Here is a 23494-nt window from a genome sequence, read left to right as displayed (position 1 = left end):
ATTATTTAATTATTTGAATCTGAGAAGTTTTCGATTTTTTTTTTTTCTTTTTCATAAGGCTCACTTGGCTGTGTCTGCATGCATTTGAGGGTACAGTAGTAGCAATTCAATTGACACTGATGATGGCTCCAGGAAAAACTGTGTACATCATAAATGGATGGAACGTCGCCTGTTTCTCAGTGCATAACTTGTGAATCCCATCGTTGAGAAATGTGTGGGGCCTCATTAGACTCAGGGGAATCCTGCTTTACCCTCTGCACCTATCTTGTCCACATTTATTACTTTGTGTTCAAGTTATTTGAAAAAAAATTCAAATTATACCGATTTTGCATTCAGGAAAAAGGGATAACTGCTTACGTAATAAATTGCTTGAATGTGGCATGTTACGGGTCCATAAGTCATAAGTCGTCATTCCCACATAGTAGAGAGACGTATGGGGGGGGGGGCTTCGTATTACTCAGGGGAGTTCCGGTTTTCCCTGTGGACCCATGGTGACATTTCCGGCACATTTATTACTTCGTCTTCAGGTAATTTAAATGCCAATTCAATTGATACCGACAATGTCCCAAGGAAAAAGGGCTAACTGCATATGTAACAAATTGATTGACCACTTTGTGTTACTCGGTCCGTAACTTGTCGATCCTGTGTTGCATCAAAGCCGGACGTCTTGGTACCCAATCATCACTGCCAGCAGTTACAAAGTGGCAGTTCCACTTTTATTTAAATTTGATTATTTACTTAACACTGTGTGGGGTAAGGTGTTGCATGAACTCTCGTTATATATTTGTGGCAGAGGATGGATTTTGCATGTTGCATTTGCCATGTGAAACATGCCTAACAGGTTTTGGATATAAGGTATAATGTAAAATTTACACAAGTTTACAGACATACACCATTGGGTAGCACACTACATGGCCAAAAGTATGCGGACACCCCTTCTAATTCGTGGATTTGACTATTTCAGCCACACCCATTGCTGACAGATGTATAAAATCAAGCACACAGCCATGCAATCTCCATAGACAAGCGTTGGCAGTAGAATGGGCCGGACTGCAGCACTCAGTGACTTTCAACGTGGCACCCACATAGGATGCCACCTTTCCAGCAAGTCAGTTCATCAAATTTCTGCCCTGCTAGAGCTAATACCCATGATTTTGGAATGAGATGTTGGACGAGGTGTCTACCTACTATTGGCTGTGTAGTGCCAATCCCAATGCCCGGAGATGGAGTTGATAATTCTGATTGCAAGGTCAGATGACCAATTACTCATTCTTTTACTCCACATACCCTTTCCAATGGTTTGATTTACAGTCAAATTGCACCACAGAAGGGAAAGAGTAACATCAACTTGACCATAAAGAAATAATTTATTACCGGTTTACAAGAACAGGGCTGGCAGTATTGATGACTCGAGGTACGCACACTCGCCTCAAAGCTGTCAAGCCTGGGTTGCCATCCCAGGCCAGCTATAAACTGTCAAGGTAATTAATCAGTGTGTGTGCCATCCATCGGATAGATGTTAAACTGGGTGTCCCATCTGAGTAGGCGAGCTCCCGCTGCCACCATGAACATATTACAAATTCCTATCCAAACTCCTGCTGTGAAGGCGATGGCAAACCACTCAGCATAACCCTTGCCAAGAAACGACTTCAGCAGCACTGGCACTGTAATAGTTTGGTACATGAGAGTCAGAATACAAGAAGAAAAACTGAATGACTAAAAATAGATGGCCAACATTAATTTATTACTGATGAAATAAATGCTTTGAACATTCAGGGGAATGTAAATAACAGGGCAATAAAATGGGAAGGAAGGATCAAAAGGAAAATGAATAAGAGAAAGAATCAGTTTTGTTGGGAAGATGCTGGGAATGGGATGACATGAAGCATGAGTGCCAATAAGAACAAGTCGAAGGAGAGATTATTATCGTTATCAGCCAAAGTTACCCGGTAGAAGCGCTTTGGCAGGGTGGTCCTGAGGATACCAAAAATGTCCAAAGTGGCTTAGTGGGTGCAGGCAGGACAGGCCAGAGCTTGTTGAAGGCACCCAAAGGTCTCCTGCCTGCATCTGAGTAGTCTCATTGGCAAGTGAGTCCCGAGAGGGTCTCCAGATTTGTGAAGAGAGACTGACATCATTGAACCAAAACTACTGACGCTATGTTAGGGCTGTGCCCCATGGCTGTTGTATGAACGAGCTCTGAAATCTGGACGTGACTCAGGAACATCGGCTCAATCGGCGGTTCATTTGAATCTTCCATTGAATGGGGCAGACATACAAACACATGTTCAAATTGCCTCAAAGTTAGTATGTGGTGGGGAAAAGTATATAATGAATTAATAATGAACTACAAAACGAAATCAACTGGTGACCATCTAAAAGTCGCCCCCCTTTCCGAATATGTGTGTGTGTGTATATATATATATATATATATATATATATATATATATATATATATATATATATATATATATATATATATATATATATATACACACACATCATTGTCTTTCTCTCTCCCTCTCTCTCTGGCTTTCTTTGTTCCTTATGCACGACCACATCTCTTAAGTTACAAACTCCAAACTCAGGGTACAAATACAACTGTGTGGGGGGTAACATAGGCTACATGGCCGCGCCTTCATGGAGGGGTATAGGCCGGGGGGGGGGGGCGTAAATTCTCCATGTAAATGTGTACCATGCAGTGCCACCTAGTGTTGGCAGAGGGTATTTCAATTTTCTTTTTTACCTGGGCAACGCTGAGGTTAAAGCACGGTTTTCGCACGAGTAAATTTGTCTTCCTTCCCTTCACTCCCCCCCCCCTTTTCCCCACCACCTTCCAACGGTGGGGCCTGTCAAAACCTGTCATCGTGTGTGAGACATTTGTAGCAGGAAGGGACATTAGGACAAACGAGGGGACAAAAGGGGTTGGGGGGGGGGGAGAAGCCGGGACATGAGGATAGAGAGGTGGTGGAGGGATGGATTGAATCACTCTATATACGGGTTTGGCAAACAAAAAAATTTGGCGAAAAATTTGGCAAACAGGACGACTAGTTGGTCCATCAGCGAAGCGACGGGTCGGCTCTCCTCGTCATGCTACATACAAATTGATTGAAATATCGTAATGAAAGCTATACATATCACTTAACTAACTGCACACAAGAAAACGATACTTTTCTTAACTACACATAGAATATGGCGTACAACCCACAAGCATTCAGAAAACAAACGGGGGGCGGGGGGGGGGAGAAACTTATTTTCCAAATGAATGGTGTACATGAACATTTGACACTGTATAACTTCTCGTCTGTGCACATATCATGTGTGTGAGATAAGGAAGGAGGAGGTGGATCAAGCAGACTATTAAAAATTTAAGAGTAACATCTTTTGATTGCTTTGTAACATTTGCTTGAAAAATGTTATATTGATGACACCATGATGATATGTATTATTCTTGTCGTTAATTTTCTTTCAGGTCTCGGATACGGCCTATGTTATTCACCAAGTGTGGCGATTGTCACATGCTACTTTGATCAATGGTGTTCATTTCCCATGGGCCTGGCTACGATAGGCAGTGGGGTCGGCACCTTTATATTGGCACCTGTTTCTCAATTTCTCATTGAGAAGTATTCCTGGCGTGGGGCCTTGCTCATCCTGGGAGGCCTGGTTGCCCACATTTGTGTCTGTGCGGCACTCTTCCGTCCTCCACCTAATCACACATCTTCCCTGCTAACACACAGAAAATCTTGTGACAAAGAAGAGCATTTGAAAGAACAAACACAGAAACCTTGCTGCTACAAGTTCCCACCAAGAAAATGTGACACCAGTTCATCAATCCTCCACCTGGAATTTGTCGTTTACTTCATTTCAACATCCATCCTTGCCTGTGGTTATATAATCCCACTTGTTTACATTGTTCCATTCGCATACAACTGTGGTGTTTCTGAGAGGCAAGCGGCTTTCTTGCTTGCCATTATTGGCATTGTGGACATATTCGGAAACATAACCCACAGCTGGGTCATTGACAGAAAGTAAGTTGGGTTTTGTGAGTTTTCAATTTCTGGTTTACAACAATTTTTATTGTTTTTGTAAGTGGCAGTCTTTTGTTAATCAAATCCAATTATGGCTTTCTTCACAATTAATCTCGCCCAGAAGGGGTTGCGACACAATTGCAGTGTGTGTGTGTGTGTGTGTGTGTGTGTGTGTGTGTGTGTGTGTGTGTGTGTGTGTGTGTGTGTGTGTGTGTATGTGCGTGGGTGTGGGCGTGTTCACGTCTCGATATTTTCAGTTTAAAATTGTATTTCTCTGCAACCGCTTGACCAATCGATACGAAACTTTAAACATGGGATGGACTCCCCATAAAGAATTATTTTCTTGATAACTGTGATGTCATAGGTCACATGTTAGTATGGCAGCTATTTTTTGATTAAAGGGAAAAATTTTGACATCATCTTCTCCAAAACCGCTCAACGAAAAAAATTGAAACTTGCCATGCGTCATCAACTCCCCACTGGGGTACATAGGGTGATAATTATAACATCATAGGTGAAGTGGTATTCCAGCCATAAATTCTTTGAATCAAAATCCTTATCCAAAAATCTGAAACATTGTATATCTGAAATGACGTCTTCGGTCACGTTCTCTGGTGGCAATATTGGATTGAAAATAAAAATGCAAAAAATCTTCTTCTCCAGAACCACTTAACAGATCGACAGGAAACTTATGGACAGGACAGGAAACGATACATATGATCGACTAGCCATGAGGAATATAGTTTGAAATCTTTTTCATATTCAGCTTCATTGATGCAATTTTGCGTTCATGCACACAAAGGTGGTCGTTAAGTATTCTAATAATCAATCAATAACGAATAAAGCTACAAATAATGGCAATGTATGTGACATAATAGGGTGCATGGATGATATGGGTATATAGGCCATAATAGCAGTGGTCCATAACAGTAGCGTGTTCAATTAACGATGGTATTTTTGTTCAGAATTTTCAGACGAGACTATACGCTTTCAGGACTGCCATTCTAGTTATGGTTAAGAGAACATAAAAAAATAACACAGATGCAGAAAAATGCAATTCTGCCCTTCAGTAGGTTACCCCTGCATCCCTTCTTAAACTGTAGAGCATACAACGACATATGTTAGGAACCACAAGTACAGCACGAAAATCAACAACAACACATGAAGGTGTCAACTAACCCAGTTCCAGATTCCTCCTTTATATATACGTGCTTGCTGCTCACAGAAAATGACCCCCAAAGCTAAGGATACTATTGAAAATTTATCTCGTTTATCTGTTATTTATTGTTACCTGTGCTGTTAATTGTCCGGTATGTCTTTTCCTTGATTTTTAGGTTATTGTATAAATTTATTTATTGTGTGTGATCTCCACTGCATAATACTTGATGCGTAGGCTTCAACCATTAACTTTTTCTCTCTTTCTTATCTCTTCTGCTCTCCTTCTCTCACTTTATCACTTCCCTCTCTGCCTCACCCAACGATTCACATAGGCACCGACCTGATTCTATTTAATCCAAACAGAGCAAACATAATATTCCTCCCCCTTCCAGCTTCATCTTTCCCTGTGAGCTTAAAGTAAAATGTTTAAAGTAAAATATTCCTGCCCCTCACTCTACTTTTCCCATTCCCTTACACTGTCTTCTCTTCCCTCACAATTACTCCTCAGTCCTCACCCTGAGCATTCTTCCTCGCCTCGAGAAAACCAGATTTCATGTCTTGGTGCATTTTTACAGAGCTGCTTTTATTCCTGATTTTATTCACCCCTCCTTCCTCTCTGGCAATGTGTAGCAGCATATAACTGAGCTCATGATTCTGAAACGGAACCCGGTATTCGGCCATTTGCAAACACAGTGGTTAAACCTTATATGACCACTGTGTTTGCTTGCACACCCATATCCCTTGAATCTCTTCCTCTCATGTCTGCACCTGCCTGTGCTGCACCTCCTGCTGCTGCTTCCCAGCAGAGTTTTCCACCCCCTACCTGTGCTCCATTAATACAGGCAAAACCCCCATCATGGTGGTGGGATTAGTGTTTATGGTAAGAGCTCCAACCCCACTGCCAATGTTCTGCCCTAACCTCCTAAAATACCTCTGACTGCTCATTCCTTTCTGCAACCATATAATGTTTGCACTATGTACTGTCCACCTCATGATCACGACTCCAAATAAACATTTATTGTTGCTGATATGGCCCAATTAACATCCACCAATCACAACTCTCTATTTCTTATCTGTGTTGATTTCAATGCAACCATGCCATTTGGCTGGGAATAAGCGACTTTCAAAATGATGTAATCCATCACAGAAGAGTAGGTGCGCGTGCACAGAAACCCCCAAGCAATGAGGGTCATCAGGACAGGCAAATGTATATCGGGTATGCCAATACCCGAGAAACATTTTGTTATAATAATTGTGACCTAAAATGACTCACAAAGTTTCTGAAACAAACCAAAAATACATGGCAATGCACCTGCGACAAAGGGATGTGCCTCTGCAACATGAAAGTTGAGGAACTTTCTGAACTCACTCAAAAAGCTGATAGCTTGCATCCCCGTGTAATGTGATCTCCCGAGGATGTGGGCCAGTGCAAGTTCTGAAGGTTCGGCGATGGGCGCGTTCTACCTTAACTTTCGACCATTGCTGCCAATGAGTGGACTTTGAACCTTGCAGGATTACCTTGTGTGAACATGGCAGGCTTGGCGATTTATTTAATGTCCATCTGCATCGGAAAGACCATGCCATTATTACCAACATTCAGGCAGACTACCCAGAGGAAGACACTGTATCTGGTTTGGATACTTGTTAATACTGATGGGAAAGTCATATCTGGGGCTTGACAATGCACAGGGTAATTTTACAACATTTATTACTATTAATCATGTTTGGGAGGAGGTGGGGTTGATGGGTGGGATTGGGAGCTGCATGAGCTGAGGACCGTTATCTTTATATGAAAATGATAAACACGGTCTGGCTGTGAAGCCCTCTGTCCGTGAAGCTGTGAAGCCTCAGTATATGTCTGTTAATTACGTACCATTTGAACATCAATTGTACTCTGACTACATGTACGTCTATCAATTATGTAATATTGGAATGTACCTTTTTAACCTTTCGACTGCTGAGACTACTTAGACTTAGACATTTGAAGACCCTTTAGATGCCGTGAGATATTTACTACCTTTAGACCCATTGAGACCCTTTTTACCCCCAAGATCCATAAGACCCTGGAAGACCCTTTAGACCCCAAAAACCCTTCAGACCTTTAAGACTTTACAGACCCCTTTAGACAAAATAAGTGTAATATGTTTCACTTATTTGTAATCAGTGGTTTAACTTAAAAATTAAGCTCTCCCACTTATTGAAGGAGTTTTAAGGTGCAACTCACTTGGTCAACAGGCAAGGCAAACATGAAGACCATGGAGCTTTCCAAAGAAGTCAGACATGAAGTGGTGGAGAAACACCGTTCAGGAGAGGGCTATAAGAAGATTTCAGTCACTCATTATCCCTTAGAGTTCAGTGAAATCCATCATTAAAAAGCGGAAGATGTATCATACCACCCAGACTCAACCCAAATCAGGTCTCCCATCCAAACTCAGCTGCCTGGCAAGTGGGAAACTAGTTCAGGAAGTCACTGTAAATCCAACAATGACTTTGACAGATCGGCAAGGCTCCCTCTAGACCCCTAGAACCTTTGACCAAGTCACTGAAATGCCTTGCTAGCCTTGTTAACCGAGTCACTGAAAATGCACACACAGCGCATGTGCGAAAGGCCTTATGAGCATTCATATGACATTTCGAAAGTCACTTATTGGCGCTGCAACAACACTGCAACTCAACATAGAGAAATGCCATTATAGAAAATGGCGTTTCTATATGTGGAAGAATTGCGTTGCTCAGCCGGTGAGTCGCCCAGACAGCTCAGATGGCAGAGCACTGGTATGGTTTGCCAGGCCAGAGGAACTGGGTTGATTCCTGGTCTGGGCCTGTACTTTTTCCACATATATTTCTAATGTTTGTTCTATCCTGTTCATTTCTAATTGTATCGTGATATGTTCTACATGTTATATGTTTAGAAGGTTCTCAATAAGCCTTAGATCACTGTAAATAAATATATAAATTTGTTATGAAATCTTCCAAACCCCACTCTAACAGATGGATCCGCCCTTTCCAAGTGCACACCTTTGCTCCGATGGCTGCTCTCTATGGGGTGTCTGTGCTTCTTCTGGCAGCTACCAACACATACAGTCTCATGATGGCATGTGCCATTCCTATTGGCTACTGCAATGGCGTGTTCATGTCGTTGATGCCATTCATAGCTTCAAAACTGGTCGGTGCAAAAGATTCACCCAAAGCTATTGGCATGATGTATTTTGGTGTTGGAATTTCACTGCTTGTCATCCCACCTTTCTCAGGTATGTTAATCTTTCGAACACGTGCAAAAATTTTGTTTGTAACTCGTGTGAAAAATGTATTTTTAACTCATATGAAACTCGAGAGTTCAAAGAACACCTTACCCCAAGCAGTCTTCAGAAAAACAGACATGGAAAGAGTCTTTTAAACTCTTGCTTTGTGTCTCCGACCACGACAAATGTTTGTTTTGTTCATGAACCTTGCATAACAGGCACGATGAAAAAACATACAAAGCTGATGGGTTGAACGGAAAAGTCCAGAACTGACGATGCTTTGCTGAGATACATTTTTTGTCACCATCGAGGTTTATCCATGCGTTTGCACAATTATAAACTTTCTCCCAAGTCCTTTATGCTAAAATGACGATTTTGAAATTTTTGAGAAAAATATGCACGAAACAAATGGTGCTAGGCAGTGCCATATTTGTCTAAATGCAGAATATCACACAGTTGCTCCACCCTCAGAGCATGAGATGGTGTGAATGTTAATTCTCATCGTTACTCTGTCCTCAAGGCATGGATATGTTTTTTTTTTATGTACTGCTAAATGGAAAGGTTTTGAAGATGCCAAAAAGGCAGTTTGTGTTCTGCAATGTTCAAGTGTATAATTCAATTGAAATAAAATTAAGATTTTAAAGGTCGTAGAAAAATGTTTTTTTCAAAAGTTTACTGTCGTTGATGCAGCAGCTTTTACACCAACTTATTTAACCCATTAATTACATGTTATTTGTGCCTGTTGTTTGTGTCCTTTATGACAACCCTAAAAAACAGTTTGTTTCATGTTCGGAATGATTTTCAGTTTTGTTTGACTGCTGGACAGGCAGACAGACTAAAAAAATACCTTAACCCTCTCTGTGCATGCATGTGTGATCGGGACGAGATATTCCATATTTGACCTTGGAGAAAGTGATGTAATTTACCAGGGCACTCTGGTTGCCATATGACGTAGCTTTGTCTCAGCAATCAGCAGCACAATTGGAGAGCATTATCCACCCCCCCCCCATTCACCATCTAAGAGAGTCCAACATATAGGGTTTGTTCATGCTCTATTCTCCAAATGATGAGCATCAAGTGGGGCTATAGCATATACTGTACCATGTACCGCATATGTATATATCCACGTATGTATACACTGAATATGTATGTGTTTGTGTATGTGTGCATATGTATATATATATATATATATATATATATATATATATATATATATATATATATATATATATATATATATATATATGTATATATATATATGTATATATATATATATATATATATATATATATATATATATATATATATATATGTATATATATATATATGTATATATATATATATATATATATATATATATATATATATATATATGTATATATATATATATATATATATATATATATATATATATATATATATATATATATATATATATATATATATATATATATATATATATATATATATATACATAGTTGTGGATTTCAGAATTGGATCCAAGTAATACACACAACATCCAGGTCTTCAGACAGTTATTTCCATAAATGCATGTTCAGAATAGACCACCTTTTGTGAGTGCTTCATGTTTTCCCTCAGTTGTTCCGGCAAATGGCTGCTTTCTGGCATTCATCCAGTGTCCCTAACATGGCGCCGTAAGCCAGGCCTGTGTTAATTGAGAGTTGCATCTCATTCAATAGTCAGGAGAGAATGACCGCAATAATTGATGGTTGGAGGTTGCGTGCAGCGATGCGCCAATAGGCAAGCTGAATTTGGCTGAAGTCGTGCTTGAGGCTCTGTGTACACAGGTCGCCTATAAAAGGACCGTAGGACTGCCTTTTTGGCAGTTCTTCTCTCTTCTCCTTCTCCTCCTTCTCTCTCTTCTCCCTCTCCTCCTTCTCTCTTTTCTCCCTCTCCTCCTTCTCTCTTTTCTCCCTCTCTCTCATCTCAGTTTCTTCAACTCCTTCCTCATCCCTTACTATCGTTGAATCACTTTCACCCCATAGAATATCATACATATATTCATCAGGATTTCTTGTTATTCCTGTATCCAAAATAAAATTTCCTCTGGATTTCTAAAAGAGCCGAGCGTTTTCTTAACTTTAAATTTTTTTCATTATTTAACATTTTAATTAAATCCAAAGTTGTTGGTTTATTAAAGGCCCAGTCACACCTTGACGTTTTAGCCAGCGATGGCAACGTATTAAAATGTATGTAAAACGCTGGCTTACGTTGAACTTTTGATGTTTTTTTTTAAAGATTCGGACGTATTCATAGCGACTTGGTCTTATGTATAACGCATTAGTAATGGACACAGAACATTTCGTTGTGTTGTAGATAACTTATACCAACGAATGCTGAACCTGTTGTCGGCCTACACAACCAATGCCCAATGATAGTCTAACTTAGGCATAGCGCATTGCACGCATCGCCGACGATGTCGTGACGTAGCCTATTAAAAGGCTGATGCACAACGATTTGAATCATAACTGCCGTAGAAATGGAAGTGTCAACATCGCAGTCACACCTTGGCGATCTTGCCAGCGTATGCCGACCAAAGAAAAATGTGTCTAAAACGTTGGGGCACGTCAAATACGGTATGAGAAGTTTGGTATTACGTGAGTAGAACGCTAAAGTACGCTATCATACGTCGTAGTAAGTAGAGTACGTCAAGAAATTTTGAACATGTTCAAAATTTTATGACGTACTTGGCGTATGACACACGTTCCGCATGCGATGGGGATAAGTTGTACACACGATATGCGGACGCTTACACACGTCCACAAAGGCTACTTTTAAGCTACTCATAAGTCGAAACACGTCGCGGTAATGTCTTTTTTACGCGAAACTTATTTCTAACTTATGTTTGATGTGCTTTGAACCAATTCTTTACGTAGTCCCAACACACATTGACATATGTAGACGTATTCCAATGACGTCTTCCGGTCGACAAAAAAATAAATGAACGTGTTTCTAACTTACAACTGCCAAATAAAGACGTGTTCCCAACGATTTTGGGAATTGGTATATAAAAATGGTGTTCATAAAAGGGGAACCCAACAGTGTTTTCGAGTCCTTTTTGAGTCGATGTCCATGTCAGCATTAACAGTATCAGTATCAGTATTCGTATTAGTAGTAGTTTGTTCATGTTGGCAGTAGTAGGTGAGTGTGAGGGGGAGGGTGTGGGTGATGATGGATCCCCAGGTCAAAAAACCAGTAAAGACCAGTAGCTTACTGGTCAACTGGTACCAGTTGAAAACCAGTAGCCAACTGGTACCAGTAAAGCCAGTTGGTTTCTTACTGGTTTTAATATGGAAATTGGAATAGAGTGATATATTACCAGTTGAAATACATGTATTTAACTAACTGGTATCAACTGGGACCAGTACATTGTAACTGGTATCAACTGGGAGACCAGTACATTGCAACTGGTATCAACTGGGACCAGTACATTGCAACTGGTATCAACTGGGACCAGTACATTGCAACTGGTATCAACTGGAACCAGTAAGACTTTAACTGGTACAAATATGAGCTACTGGTTTTTTCAACTGGGAAATTGGAATTCTGACTGAATTTAACTGGTACCAGTTGAAACCAATAGAGACCAGTTAAAGACCAATTAGAACCAATAGAGACCAGTTGAAAATGTGTACTGGTTTTAACTGGTTTTTCGACCTGGGTCCTCCTTGCGTCCACGTGTCCACGGGTAGGAGACATCTTTGCACCATTGTTCGAAGTTCTTTGCGGCTAATTTTTTATGGGGCTTTTTCAACAATGAGCTATGGCTTGTTTTTACGATTTTGGTCTATTCATAACGGGTTGGACAAATGCACAATGAACTAATAATGTGCATAGAGCGCTTCGATAACTTATAGATACGGTATACCAAAGAATAATTATCGTGTAGCCGGCGTTCACAAACTATGCCCAACGATAGCCTAACTTATCCATATCGTGCGGCAGTTTATCTTTGCCGGTGATGTGGGGTTTGCTATTCATAGGCTGTCACTCAACGATTTAAATGGCTGCATCTCCACGATTGAAAGTAGACGCTTGTGCTCAACAATTGGATTTTTTTTTTTACACTCAACGACTTTTAAACGGTATCACTCAGCTATTTTCATTGTTTACAATGAACGATTTAAATTGCTGTCACTCGCCTTTGTTTTATGACGCTGGCACTCGGAAATTTTAATCGTTTCTATTGAACGTGCTAAATCGCTCAAACTCCACTATTGAAAGTAGACGCTTGCGCTCAACAATTGGATTTTTTTTTTACACTCAACGACTTTTAAACGGTACCACTCAACTATTTTCATTGTTTGCAATGAACGATTTAAATTGCTGTCACTCGCCTTTGTTTTTTGACGCTGGGGTTTGGAAATTTGAAGCGTTTCTTCTGAACGTGTTAAAACGCTCAAACTCGACTATTTTAAATAGACGCTGCCGATGGACAATTGGAATCATAGCCAAGCTAGACATCGAAGTGTGAAAATCCTCGTCATGCCGAAGAAAAGTTTGAAGAATGCTGCAAATAAGTGTCCTGGCCGTGGCCGTGGACGCTGACGCAAGGACGATCCATTATACCGACATCTTTCAGCCTATGAGTAACTTAAAAGTAACGTCTGTCGACGTGTGGCAACGATCGCGTAACGTGCCAACAACACGTTAATCATAGGTTAGAAATAAGTTTCGGGTACGCTAAGCATTACCTCGGCGTGTCTCAACTTATGATTAACTTACAAGTAGCATGTGTTGACGTCTGTCAACGATCGCAGACCGTGCATACAACTTGTGGCCAGCATAGCGGAACGTGTGAGTCATACGCCGGCATACGTCGTGAAATTTCAAGCATGCAAAAATTTGAGGACAACCGAAAAGTACAACGTTTAAAGCCAGCGTACAACGACGTATGGCAGTGTTTTTCAGCGTGCTCTCAATGTTATCAAAACTTACCCATAACGTATTCAACGTGTGCCAGCGTTTTAGAAAAAAATTTCAAAAATCGGCATACATTGGCGAAAACGTCAAGGTGTGACTGGGCCTTAACATCAGTATAAAGCCAATCTTTTATTCAAAATACCTCATTCTTATGTTGTAGAACATATTTATTAAAATACCGAATACCCTTTTCTTGAAGGTATGCTTGGACATAGAAATGATAATTTTCTTGAAGCCTTCTTGCTGTCATTTATGTATTAGAAATATATGACAGAATAATATAATGACAGGAAACACCTCCCCATCTTCCCATAGTTAAATCATTTGTATTTCCTTACTTATTATATATAATCCTGTTCTTTGTGTTTTCATGATATAAACTATGGCAAAATCATGATTGATTTTACCCTTATTAAATTCTTTATTTGTTGTTTGCGAATCGTGCTTCCACAAAACTCATTCTCGGCACCAAGTGGATAATATTCTTCCTTACGAGACTAATTTAATTGTTCCAGGTCTTTTAGGTCAATTTTAAATGACCAATTATACCCTAAAGAATTCATATTATATCCCAATTGTTCTATTCTCATACAAACGATGCGCCCTTCTTTATAAAATTTTATTTTAATTGGAACTGTGAATTCTGTATGACCTGGAGATAAAATCAACACTTCTGTATCTTTGGAATACACAGCTGTTTTATTTAAGGATATATATTGTGATAAATCACTTAATCTCACCAAGTCATTCGCGTCAGTTGAGCTTGGATAAATTTTTAATTTATAAGCATCTTTCATATTAATATTTTTTGTTATACTGTATTTCTGTCGTTCAGCCTTTGCCTTTGTGTAATAATTTGATAAATCAATATTCAGTTCTTGGGATACACCAAAGATAGAACCATCTTTACCAACATAAGTCATTTATATTAGATTAAAAATGTCATTAAAAAATTTATTTTGGTCGAGTTGAAATAACACATACAGACATAATTGACCACAACACTTGGAATTTAATTCTTGGACTTGAAATGTTTGATAAACACCATTCTGTAAAAAAATTATCACTTCAACAGGTGGTGGAAGACCAAAACTATCAAAGTAAGCTGTATGACAGAAGTATGACAAAAGTATGACAGAAGTCATCAATATACTTGCGAAATCTTTAGATTTCGTAAGTAACAAACCTGAAGATTAAAATATCTCGCTCCCTCCATCCGGAAGGGGGCGGGATAATAATATTTGTCTTGACCATTAAAAATACAAACCCAATGAGAACCGTTCCCATTAATATCTTCTAAGTTCATAATAATATTCTTTGTATGTTTAGACATGTTTGTTAATTCATCTCTCATACAAATAACCACATTATGAATTTTAAATTTCTTACAATATTTGATAAGTTCTAATTTTGATGTTGTATTCTTTCCAAATTCTTTAAACCACTTATCAATGCTCATTTATTTATTAGAAAAATATAATCCATTACCCCATTTAGTTAATTTTACACCTGCTTGTGCGATAGAAGAAAGCATATCTCCAACTAACAATCTCGCTTTATCAGGCAGACTTTCAAGTTTTTCAGCAAAATCTACAATTACACCACTTCCACAAATTTGTTTCTCCAACTCTTTGTTATGTCTTTCCAATTATTTTTGAGCCAGGAGTTGAGCCTTCCTTACGTTGGTAGTTTTCACCGCTGCTGAAATACCACCCGTCAATGCTACAGCCGCACTTAAACCAGCAAATAAAGGAATTAGCAATGGGAGAAATCCTCCACTCGACTCTCTTATTGAATATTTCTTCAACATTGGTTTTGACATTTTAATTTTAAGTGAGCCAGTATCGTTCAAGATTTTCACCTGTTCTCTTGTGAGCAAAATATTAATTCTTACTGCTCCTTTTCTCTGAATTGTACTAATGTTAATCATACAAGGTTTTTGATTTTGAATACAAGATGATAGTTTATGAAGATTCATTTGATTAACATATATCCCAGTTGGCACTTTACAAGTCATTTATTTATCAAAAAAGTCAGACTAATCACAACACCATTATCTGTATTAATCTGAAATTCTGTTTCTTCCAAAAGCAAACAATACGTATCAACTTCTTCACTCTCTCTCCTCTTTCAATGTATAGGGAAGTATCCACTCGATTGACTTTATTGTTTCCTTTTGAGCGCTCAGGTCAATCGCATAGATTGTATAAAGACTTTTAAATGCTGTCATATCCAAAATGGGTTCTTTATTTCCATTGCTTTCACACACCTTTTGGGAAGACTTGTATGCTTCAGCACAATCATTTTTTTCCAAATTAATTTACAATCTATCTCGTGGATAAAATGTTCCATCTCGAGAAACGCGAAGTTCTTTCACCTTAGCATTATCACTCAATGCATTATTCTTATCAGTAGCAGTATCATCATCTGGTTTTTAAAAAATGAGCCACAGATATAGTGGCTTTCCTTCCAGAACACCCAAATTCCACGTGTAAGTGGTTTGGTTCAGTTTCACGTGTTGGCATCTTTTAAGGTGTGATACATTGAGTGGCTTCTTTGAGTTAATTCTTCTAATCAACATCTCTTCTGTTTTAAGATGAGGAGTATATTCACAAATATACCAACTAATTTCATCAATAAAAAATTTATTCTCAGCAGCAAAAGCATAAGCCACACAAAAAAGCAATCTATTTTCATTATCATTCCTTTAAAGTTGAAATCTAATTTTAAGACCATGCAGAACTTTATCATGATCACAAAATCCAAATATACCTTGAAGAGGAACTGCCACAGTAAAACTATTACCTGCTTTTGTATCATCATTATACATTCCTTTCCTTTGACTATATCCAGGGTCTGTGTTTGTTCCCGTTGCCATATCAGGAATAAAACCTTCAACAGCTCCTTTTCTCATTCTATCACAAAAGGAATATCGTGTAAATTTCATCATTTCAGATGGAGCAGAGACATAATCAACCGCTTCAACTTCTTGTGTTCCAATGTACAAACGAACACCATCAAACATTTTCCAGAAGAAATCATTTACGAGTGTAGCATTTGTGTTAGTCGCAGCCGAAGTGAATGTAAATTTACACAACAATAAACTTTTGGCTCGATTCAAATAAGTTTGTTGATTATTTATTTCAAAACTTTTTGTTCCATTTGCATTCCAGTCTGTTCCAGTTATTGCAGTTACCTTGAAGTTGTCTTCTTTTTTAGTCGAGTTTGAGATGACAATGGTATCATCCAAATCAGAGATACTATCAATTGCTTCCATACTTGTATTCATTTAAGAAAAAAGATTTTAAAACTTTTGAAGCCCTGACCCAAGTATTTGAATTATTTTCTGTCGTTCTTGGGGAGACAACTGAGTTTTGCCTTTCTTAATTAATTTTATTGCTTGTAATTTATGAGATTCCTTTTGGGCATCTTTTATCCTCTTTATAGCACCCACTACATTTCCCACAGCAGAAGCAGTTGAACCAATTAGGTCTTCATGTTTAAGAATAGTTGAACCGATACCCATTCGAGTATCAATTATCCCATCTCCTTTTTATTCTAAATTGATGTCCGACACCCCTTTGCCTCTTAGGTTTATAGTATCCTCGAACAAGATACATACCTTCACCCTTGTAGTATGGGGAAAGTAACATCCCATCCCCTGTAATTATTTTATATTTTCCCAACTTGTGTTTCCTCACAATACCCATCATATTTATTTATTGGAAAACTTTACGTCGGTGAATTCTGATTGATATAATTTCTCCATTAAAAAAATCATGTGATTATCTTTGTTGGTTATCCTAAAATTTACTCTGTATATGGTTTTTCCTGACACAGGTAGATAAACCAGATTTTTGGGTTCCATATTGAATTTATAACCAATTGGTGTTGAGTATGCGCTGAATGAAAATATTGTATTTGTTCTTATTCCATCATTATAAGCGCCATCAATCAAATCACAGTGAATTAATACCGAATTTATGCCTGACGATATTTGAATGACTATCTCTGTAAAATGTCCCATTAGTTTCAATCTTTTTTGAGGAGAAACCCAATAACTCTCTAAATTAATTATCAATTGTGAAATCAACCTTGTTGTTATTTTTAAGTTTAATCGTTGATTTTGAAAATCTATAACAATATTTTTGGTTCATCACCCTGTTCTTTCATAAGACAAGCAATTTCGGAAGATATTTGAGAAATCTCATATGCTCCGGGTGAAACCGTTATCATTTTGTTTCCACTTCCCGGATTATAACTAAACTTGTCATTTTTCTCAGTGATATTAAATAAGGTATTATAAGTTTCCATGGACAATAAAGGCCCCTCATATTCTTTTGTTGTATCAAGTTGTATTGGGTATGGGAATGAAGATGTGTGGTCGTTTGTTGTGAAATTAAAACTAAGGATTGTGCTTCTCATCTTATTTAATACGCGATAAAATGTCTTTGTATTGACATTTATTAATTATTTTAATGTTCATCAACTGGTCTAAAATGGCTGATGCTTCATTAATACAATTATTTCCAGCCTTCTTACTACCTAACAGCAATAACAGTCCATTAACTAATTGTGATGGGTCATTTGGATGAAAACTAACACCTGAACCAAGCCTACTTAAAGCCTGAATAATGTGTTTCTCCTTCTCATTCCTCCTACTTTTACCAGAGACACTAACTCTATAATTAAGAGAGTCCAGCAGATCAATATATACTCTATCATCATTATTTTTCATATCCAATGGTTTATCAAAATACTTTGATTCATCCCTCACAGTTGAACCTTGTCTTCCATCTTTTGTGAGAAGAAACATTAATCTGGGGGTTAATTTAGCAGGGGGTTGAGCAGAACTCAAGAACCTTAATTCATCATTAAATTTCAATACCTTTTCTTAAGTAAGATAGAATATTGCTGGTTGTTCTGTTGGAATGAGACCTGCTATGCTTTTTGAATCAACTGAATATTCATTGTTTTGAAGAGCATTCGCAATATAATCAGGTGGTTGATTTATCTCTTTCACTTGTTGAAATAATCCTTCATCATCATATTCTAATTATCCTATATGCTCTAATTCTTCCTCCATCATTTGACTGAAATCTTTAACAGTTGAAGTTTTTTCGGCGTATATTCTATTGTGGGAACTGTGGAAACATCTATAATTTTTTTCTTGGGAAGTTTTTAAAAGTGATTAAATTTTTTTTATCTTGTTTCCTTTCAAATCCTTTTTCACCCGTTCCTTTCTGTCTGCATTTCTTCTTTATGTGTTCCTGTTGTTTTACAACTTTTGAAACCAACTCTTGATGCTCCTTAAATCTTCTTGCTCTTTCTTTCGCATCCATTTCTTTATTGGAAAATATCATTCACTGAATTCTAAAGGTCAACAGGGAAATTTCCCTTTTCTTCATCATTTCAGTAGATGTGTTCAAATAAATCCTTTTCTTTAAATATTTCATCGAATTCTTTATTAACATTAATGTTGTTGTTGTTCGTCTTTCGGCTGCTCCCGTTAGGGGTCGCCACAGCGGATCATCCGTTATGATAAGCATACTGATTTGGCATAGGTTTTACGCCGGATGCCCTTCCTGACGCAACCCTGGTCGCCTCTTACGACACAGGGATAAGGATTGGGTTTCGCCATGATTCCGGGCTGCCCTACACTCTCTCATAGCACAGCCCAGCGCAAAGCTCCCGTCCTCAAGCGATCCTCCAACTCAAGCCTCTGAGTATCCGGATTACAGGCGCACGCAACTACGCCCCGTTCTTTATCAACATTAATATGAGTTGTAATTTCTTCTTCACTAATACCTGTATATCTGCTTTCATACGTTTGCGTTGAGTTTATTCATCAACATCAAAACCGAATGATAAAATCTTAACCTCATGACCACTCAGATGTTTTATAATTTGTCGCATTCCTTCTGCATTAGTTTCTAATATCCAAAGACCACCAGATTTTAGTTTCTTTAACTCACTCTTACAATGTGAATATTTTGTTGTACCAAGAGATACCTCCTCAAATATTTGACCTTCATTCCTCAATCGCATATGTTCCTCTTCTGAAATATAGTAATAATCTTCACCTTCTACTTCTCCAGGTCTTATTGCTCCAGTTGTTGTTGATACAATATGAACTACATGGTGCTTTTAAAGAAAACTTACAATATTCTCATTTGTACTATATAAGAACCTTGATTTATGAAAGTTTTTTTTCCAGAAGCAGATTTACCCACAAGATTTATAATAACAGTTGTCATTTATATATGCAATTGTTTATAAAATAAACAAGTGAAATCCTTCAATACAGCACGTGTGGTGAATCAAATGAGTACACTAATGTTAAAATATGCAATTTATGCTTTTTCAGTTGAAAAACAATTAAAAAAACGTACTTAATATTTGAAATGTAAAAATCTTGTTATTACTGTGATAAGCACCTTTTATATATAACAGAAGGAATGAAATCGTTCAATACAGCGTGGCAGGAGGCCACAAAAGAATGATTGTAAGTAAATTTCAACTACTAATGCATGACGAAACACTTGTTTATGGAAAATATTAAAGAGAATGATGGCATAAGAAGAACTTAGCCTGGAATCCTCGTGCATAACACCGCCCTCACAACACACGTGGTGTCCTTTGACCAATCAGGAGCAGTGCAGTTACAGTATCGTTTCCTTCAGCTCGATTGGTTTTGTCCTGCACGTGATGTTTTCGGTTTTATTTTTCGTTCTTGTTGAATCTGAGGAGATCATTTTTTCATTCTTGTTCTAAGTAAATTTCAACTACTAATGCATGACGAAACACTTGTTTATGGCTAATATTACAGAGAATGATGGCATAAGAAGAACTTAGCTTTCTGCGTTCGGCGTGAAATGCCATGGTGGACGGAAATGACGTCTTTCGTTCGTTCGTTCGTACATGAGGGGAGCGTTTCTTCATTTTTTTCCGTCAAGCAATAAATTAAATGTTTTTCACATATACAACACATTAGTTTCACAAATTTCCATTGAAATACTGGGGTATTTCCGTCAATTGTCGCCATTTCTGTCGAGGTTACGCACTGCATCTACCGGACGGCCGACATTGGCTGTCTTGAGGCACGTGGGGGGGGGGGAGGGACAACGGACCCACCGGAGACGTGGTAGACGACGCCGGGGACATTTCAAACTTGGTGCAATTGTATACAGCGCACGCGCTGTAAAAATATATCCCTTAATATCTCACCTTGTTTCACAACAATATATTTATATTTTTCAGTTGTGCGCTTCAGATAATCCCGAAATTCCTTTTTACTACATAATGTAGAACAATTGTCTCTCCAAAAATTGTTTATATCAATTGAATTTAACTTGAATAAAATAAAAGTAATAGCATTGTTTGTTATTGAGCGACGAGGGAGTTGAAAGTATGATTGACCGAGATAAATACAATTACAAGAAGAATGTCTCCCTCTTGTGTCGTAGCTATCCATTACCATTTTGTTTCTCTAATTAACACAATCATCAAAGATAACGAGGTTGTTTTTTTGATTTGTCCAAATCTTGGGGAGAAGGTATATCATCCGTATTATCACTAAGAATACAAGTTATCAGTTTTGATTTCTTTTTATATCTCTGTGTATCACAAAATAGCTGTATTATATCTTCAATGTTGTAATCATTTAGTTTGTTTTGAAGTTTAAATAAACCAATTATATCTTCTTTTTGAAGACCAGCATTAAAACCTTGTGAGAGTAGTTGATACTCAGGTTGAAAACTCGACTTTGTGAAAATTATTAAATTATCATAATCCAAAAAGTTGGGAATAAGGAGCATCTTTCAAAGTAAGCATGTTTTTCCACACCCGCTTGAACCAACTATGAGACATCTTAATGAATTTGGAAGATTTGTATGGTTGTTAAATTTTATCTTATTTTCCCAAATGGGTAAAAAATCATTCATTTATATATTTGGAAAACAGGTTATTTAATTTATTATTGGCATTTTTATAAATTCCATATTTTATCCTAAGTTCGGGTTTAAATTCAAGATAATCCATTATTTTATTTATACAATATCTTGTGTTGATATTTCCCTGAAAATGACAATCGTGAATAATATATAACAACAATCCTTTGAACATTTCTCGAATACGTTCAGTTTCTTCCATTGTAAGGAAAGGTGGGTTGTCACCCTCATACTTTACATTCATTTCTTGAATCAATCTTGCAAAGTAATTTTATATTTGGTATAAATTTAAAAGAATTATATTTCTTTTTATATTTTTTATTATCATTAATTAGAAGATAATCACAGAATATACATTGTTTATAAGCTTTTGACTCTTTGTTTAATCCCTGTCTTTCACACGCAGGACAATTCTCAAATTTATCATGTGGAGAATCAGGAAATTCAAGAGGCTCAAAATCTAGTTAACTATTCATATTTATAAAGTAAAACTTTGCTTAAAGTAAAATTCATCTTCAGTACTTTCATAACACTGGGGAACAAATTTTTTCTTCTTATCTGTTGCATGAGATTTTTCAACTTATTCTATTTATTTTTTCAACGCTGATTTCAAATCTGAAATCGGTTTTCCTCTACATACTCTAGTTTTCATGCAATTTGAAACTTGCGATTTGCGCAAAAAAGGACACCCATTGCTATTTGCACTCGGGATATCTTGAGAACTAGGGGTGCGATTTCGGACTTTAGAGGAAACATTCGATGCTTAAACTGCTAAATAACTATAGACCGTATTCGTTTTGCTGCTAACGATTTGCTCACGATTTATTACAGCGCGTGCGTTGTATACAATTGCACCGAGTTTGAAATGTCCCCGGCGTCGTCTACCACGTCTCCGGTGGGTCCGGTGGGTCCGGTGTCCCCCCGCCCCCCCACGTGCCTCAAGACAGCCAATGACGGCCGTCCGGTAGATGCAGTGCGTAACCTCGACGGAAATGGCGACAATTGACGGAAATACCCGAGTATTTCAATGGAAATTTGTGAAACTAATGTGTTATATATGTGAAAACCATATAATTTATTGCTTGACAGAAAAAAAACGAAGAAACGCTCCCCTCATGTACGAACGAACGAACAAAAGACGTCATCTTCGTCTGCCATGGGATTTCGCGCCGAACACAGAAAGCTAAGTTCTTCTTATGCCATCATTCTCTTTAATATTAGCCATAAACAAGTGTTTCGTCATGCATTAGTAGTTGAAATTTACTTAGAACAAGAACGAAAAAATAATCTCCTCAGATTCAACAAGAACGAAAAAATAATCTCCTCAGATTCAACAAGAACGAAAAAAAACCCCGAAAACATCACGTGCAGGACAAGACCAATCGAGCTGAAGGAAACGATTCTGTAACTGCATTGCTCCTGATTGGTCAAAGGACACCACGTGTGTTGTGTGGGCGGTGTTATGCACGAGGATTCCAGGCTAAGTTCTTCTTCTGCCATCATTCTCTTTAATATCAGCTATAAACAAGTGTTTCATCATGCATTAGTCGTTGAAATTTACTTACAATCATTCTTTTGCGGCCTCCCGCCACGCTGTATCGAATGATTTCATTCCTTCTGTTATATATAAAGGTGCTTATCACAATAATAACAAGATTTTTACATTTCAAATATTAAGTACGCTTTTTAATTGTTTTTTAACTGAAAAAGCATAAATTGCATATTTTAACATTAGTGTACTTATTTGATTCACCACACGTGCTGTAATGAAGGATTCACTTGTTTGACATCAATTTTCTTTATTGTTATTTATTCTTTAACTTTATGTTTTTCTTTGTTTCAGATCTGATCATGGCTTCTTCAATAAGACATAAATGTGTAAATAATCCTGATGCATTCTGTTATGTGTCCACACACATAACAGAATGCATCAGGATTATTTACACATTTATGTCTTATTGAAGAAGCCATGATCAGATCTGAAACAAACACACTACTTCGTCAAAAGCGCAATATAACATCGTTTGTAAGGCGTGCCTATAAAGCCTATTTTGATGTTCCCCTTGGCGACCAAGACATGAAATGGGCTCCTCATATTGTATGTCATAATTGTGAGGAAATGCTTCGTGACTGGACAAAAGGAAAACGAAAGGGTCTGCCTTTTGGAGTTCCCATG

The 23494-nt window shown here is 37.8% G+C and overlaps 1 protein-coding gene across 7 annotated transcripts in view; it reads left to right on the top strand.

The window, feature by feature from the left end:
• The window catches only part of LOC147035394 (monocarboxylate transporter 12-like), a 170912-nt gene that overhangs the window by 122228 nt on the left and 25190 nt on the right, over positions 1 to 23494 (top strand). For all 7 annotated transcript variants that reach the window (XM_085897717.1, XM_085897725.1, XM_085897742.1 and 4 more), the window contains 2 exons: positions 3470 to 4025; positions 8175 to 8434. In XM_085897717.1, coding sequence (XP_085753843.1) covers positions 3470 to 4025; positions 8175 to 8434 — 816 coding nt within the window. The remainder of the gene's footprint in view (positions 1 to 3469; positions 4026 to 8174; positions 8435 to 23494) is intronic.

Source organism: Eptatretus burgeri, chromosome 1 (assembly GCF_056783735.1).
Source record: "Eptatretus burgeri isolate ZD-2024b chromosome 1, Ebu_testis_v1, whole genome shotgun sequence".
Taxonomy (NCBI): Eukaryota; Metazoa; Chordata; class Myxini; order Myxiniformes; family Myxinidae; genus Eptatretus; species Eptatretus burgeri.
The sequence above is the reverse complement of the archived record's forward strand: the minus strand, read 5'-3'. Positions and strand labels throughout refer to the sequence as shown.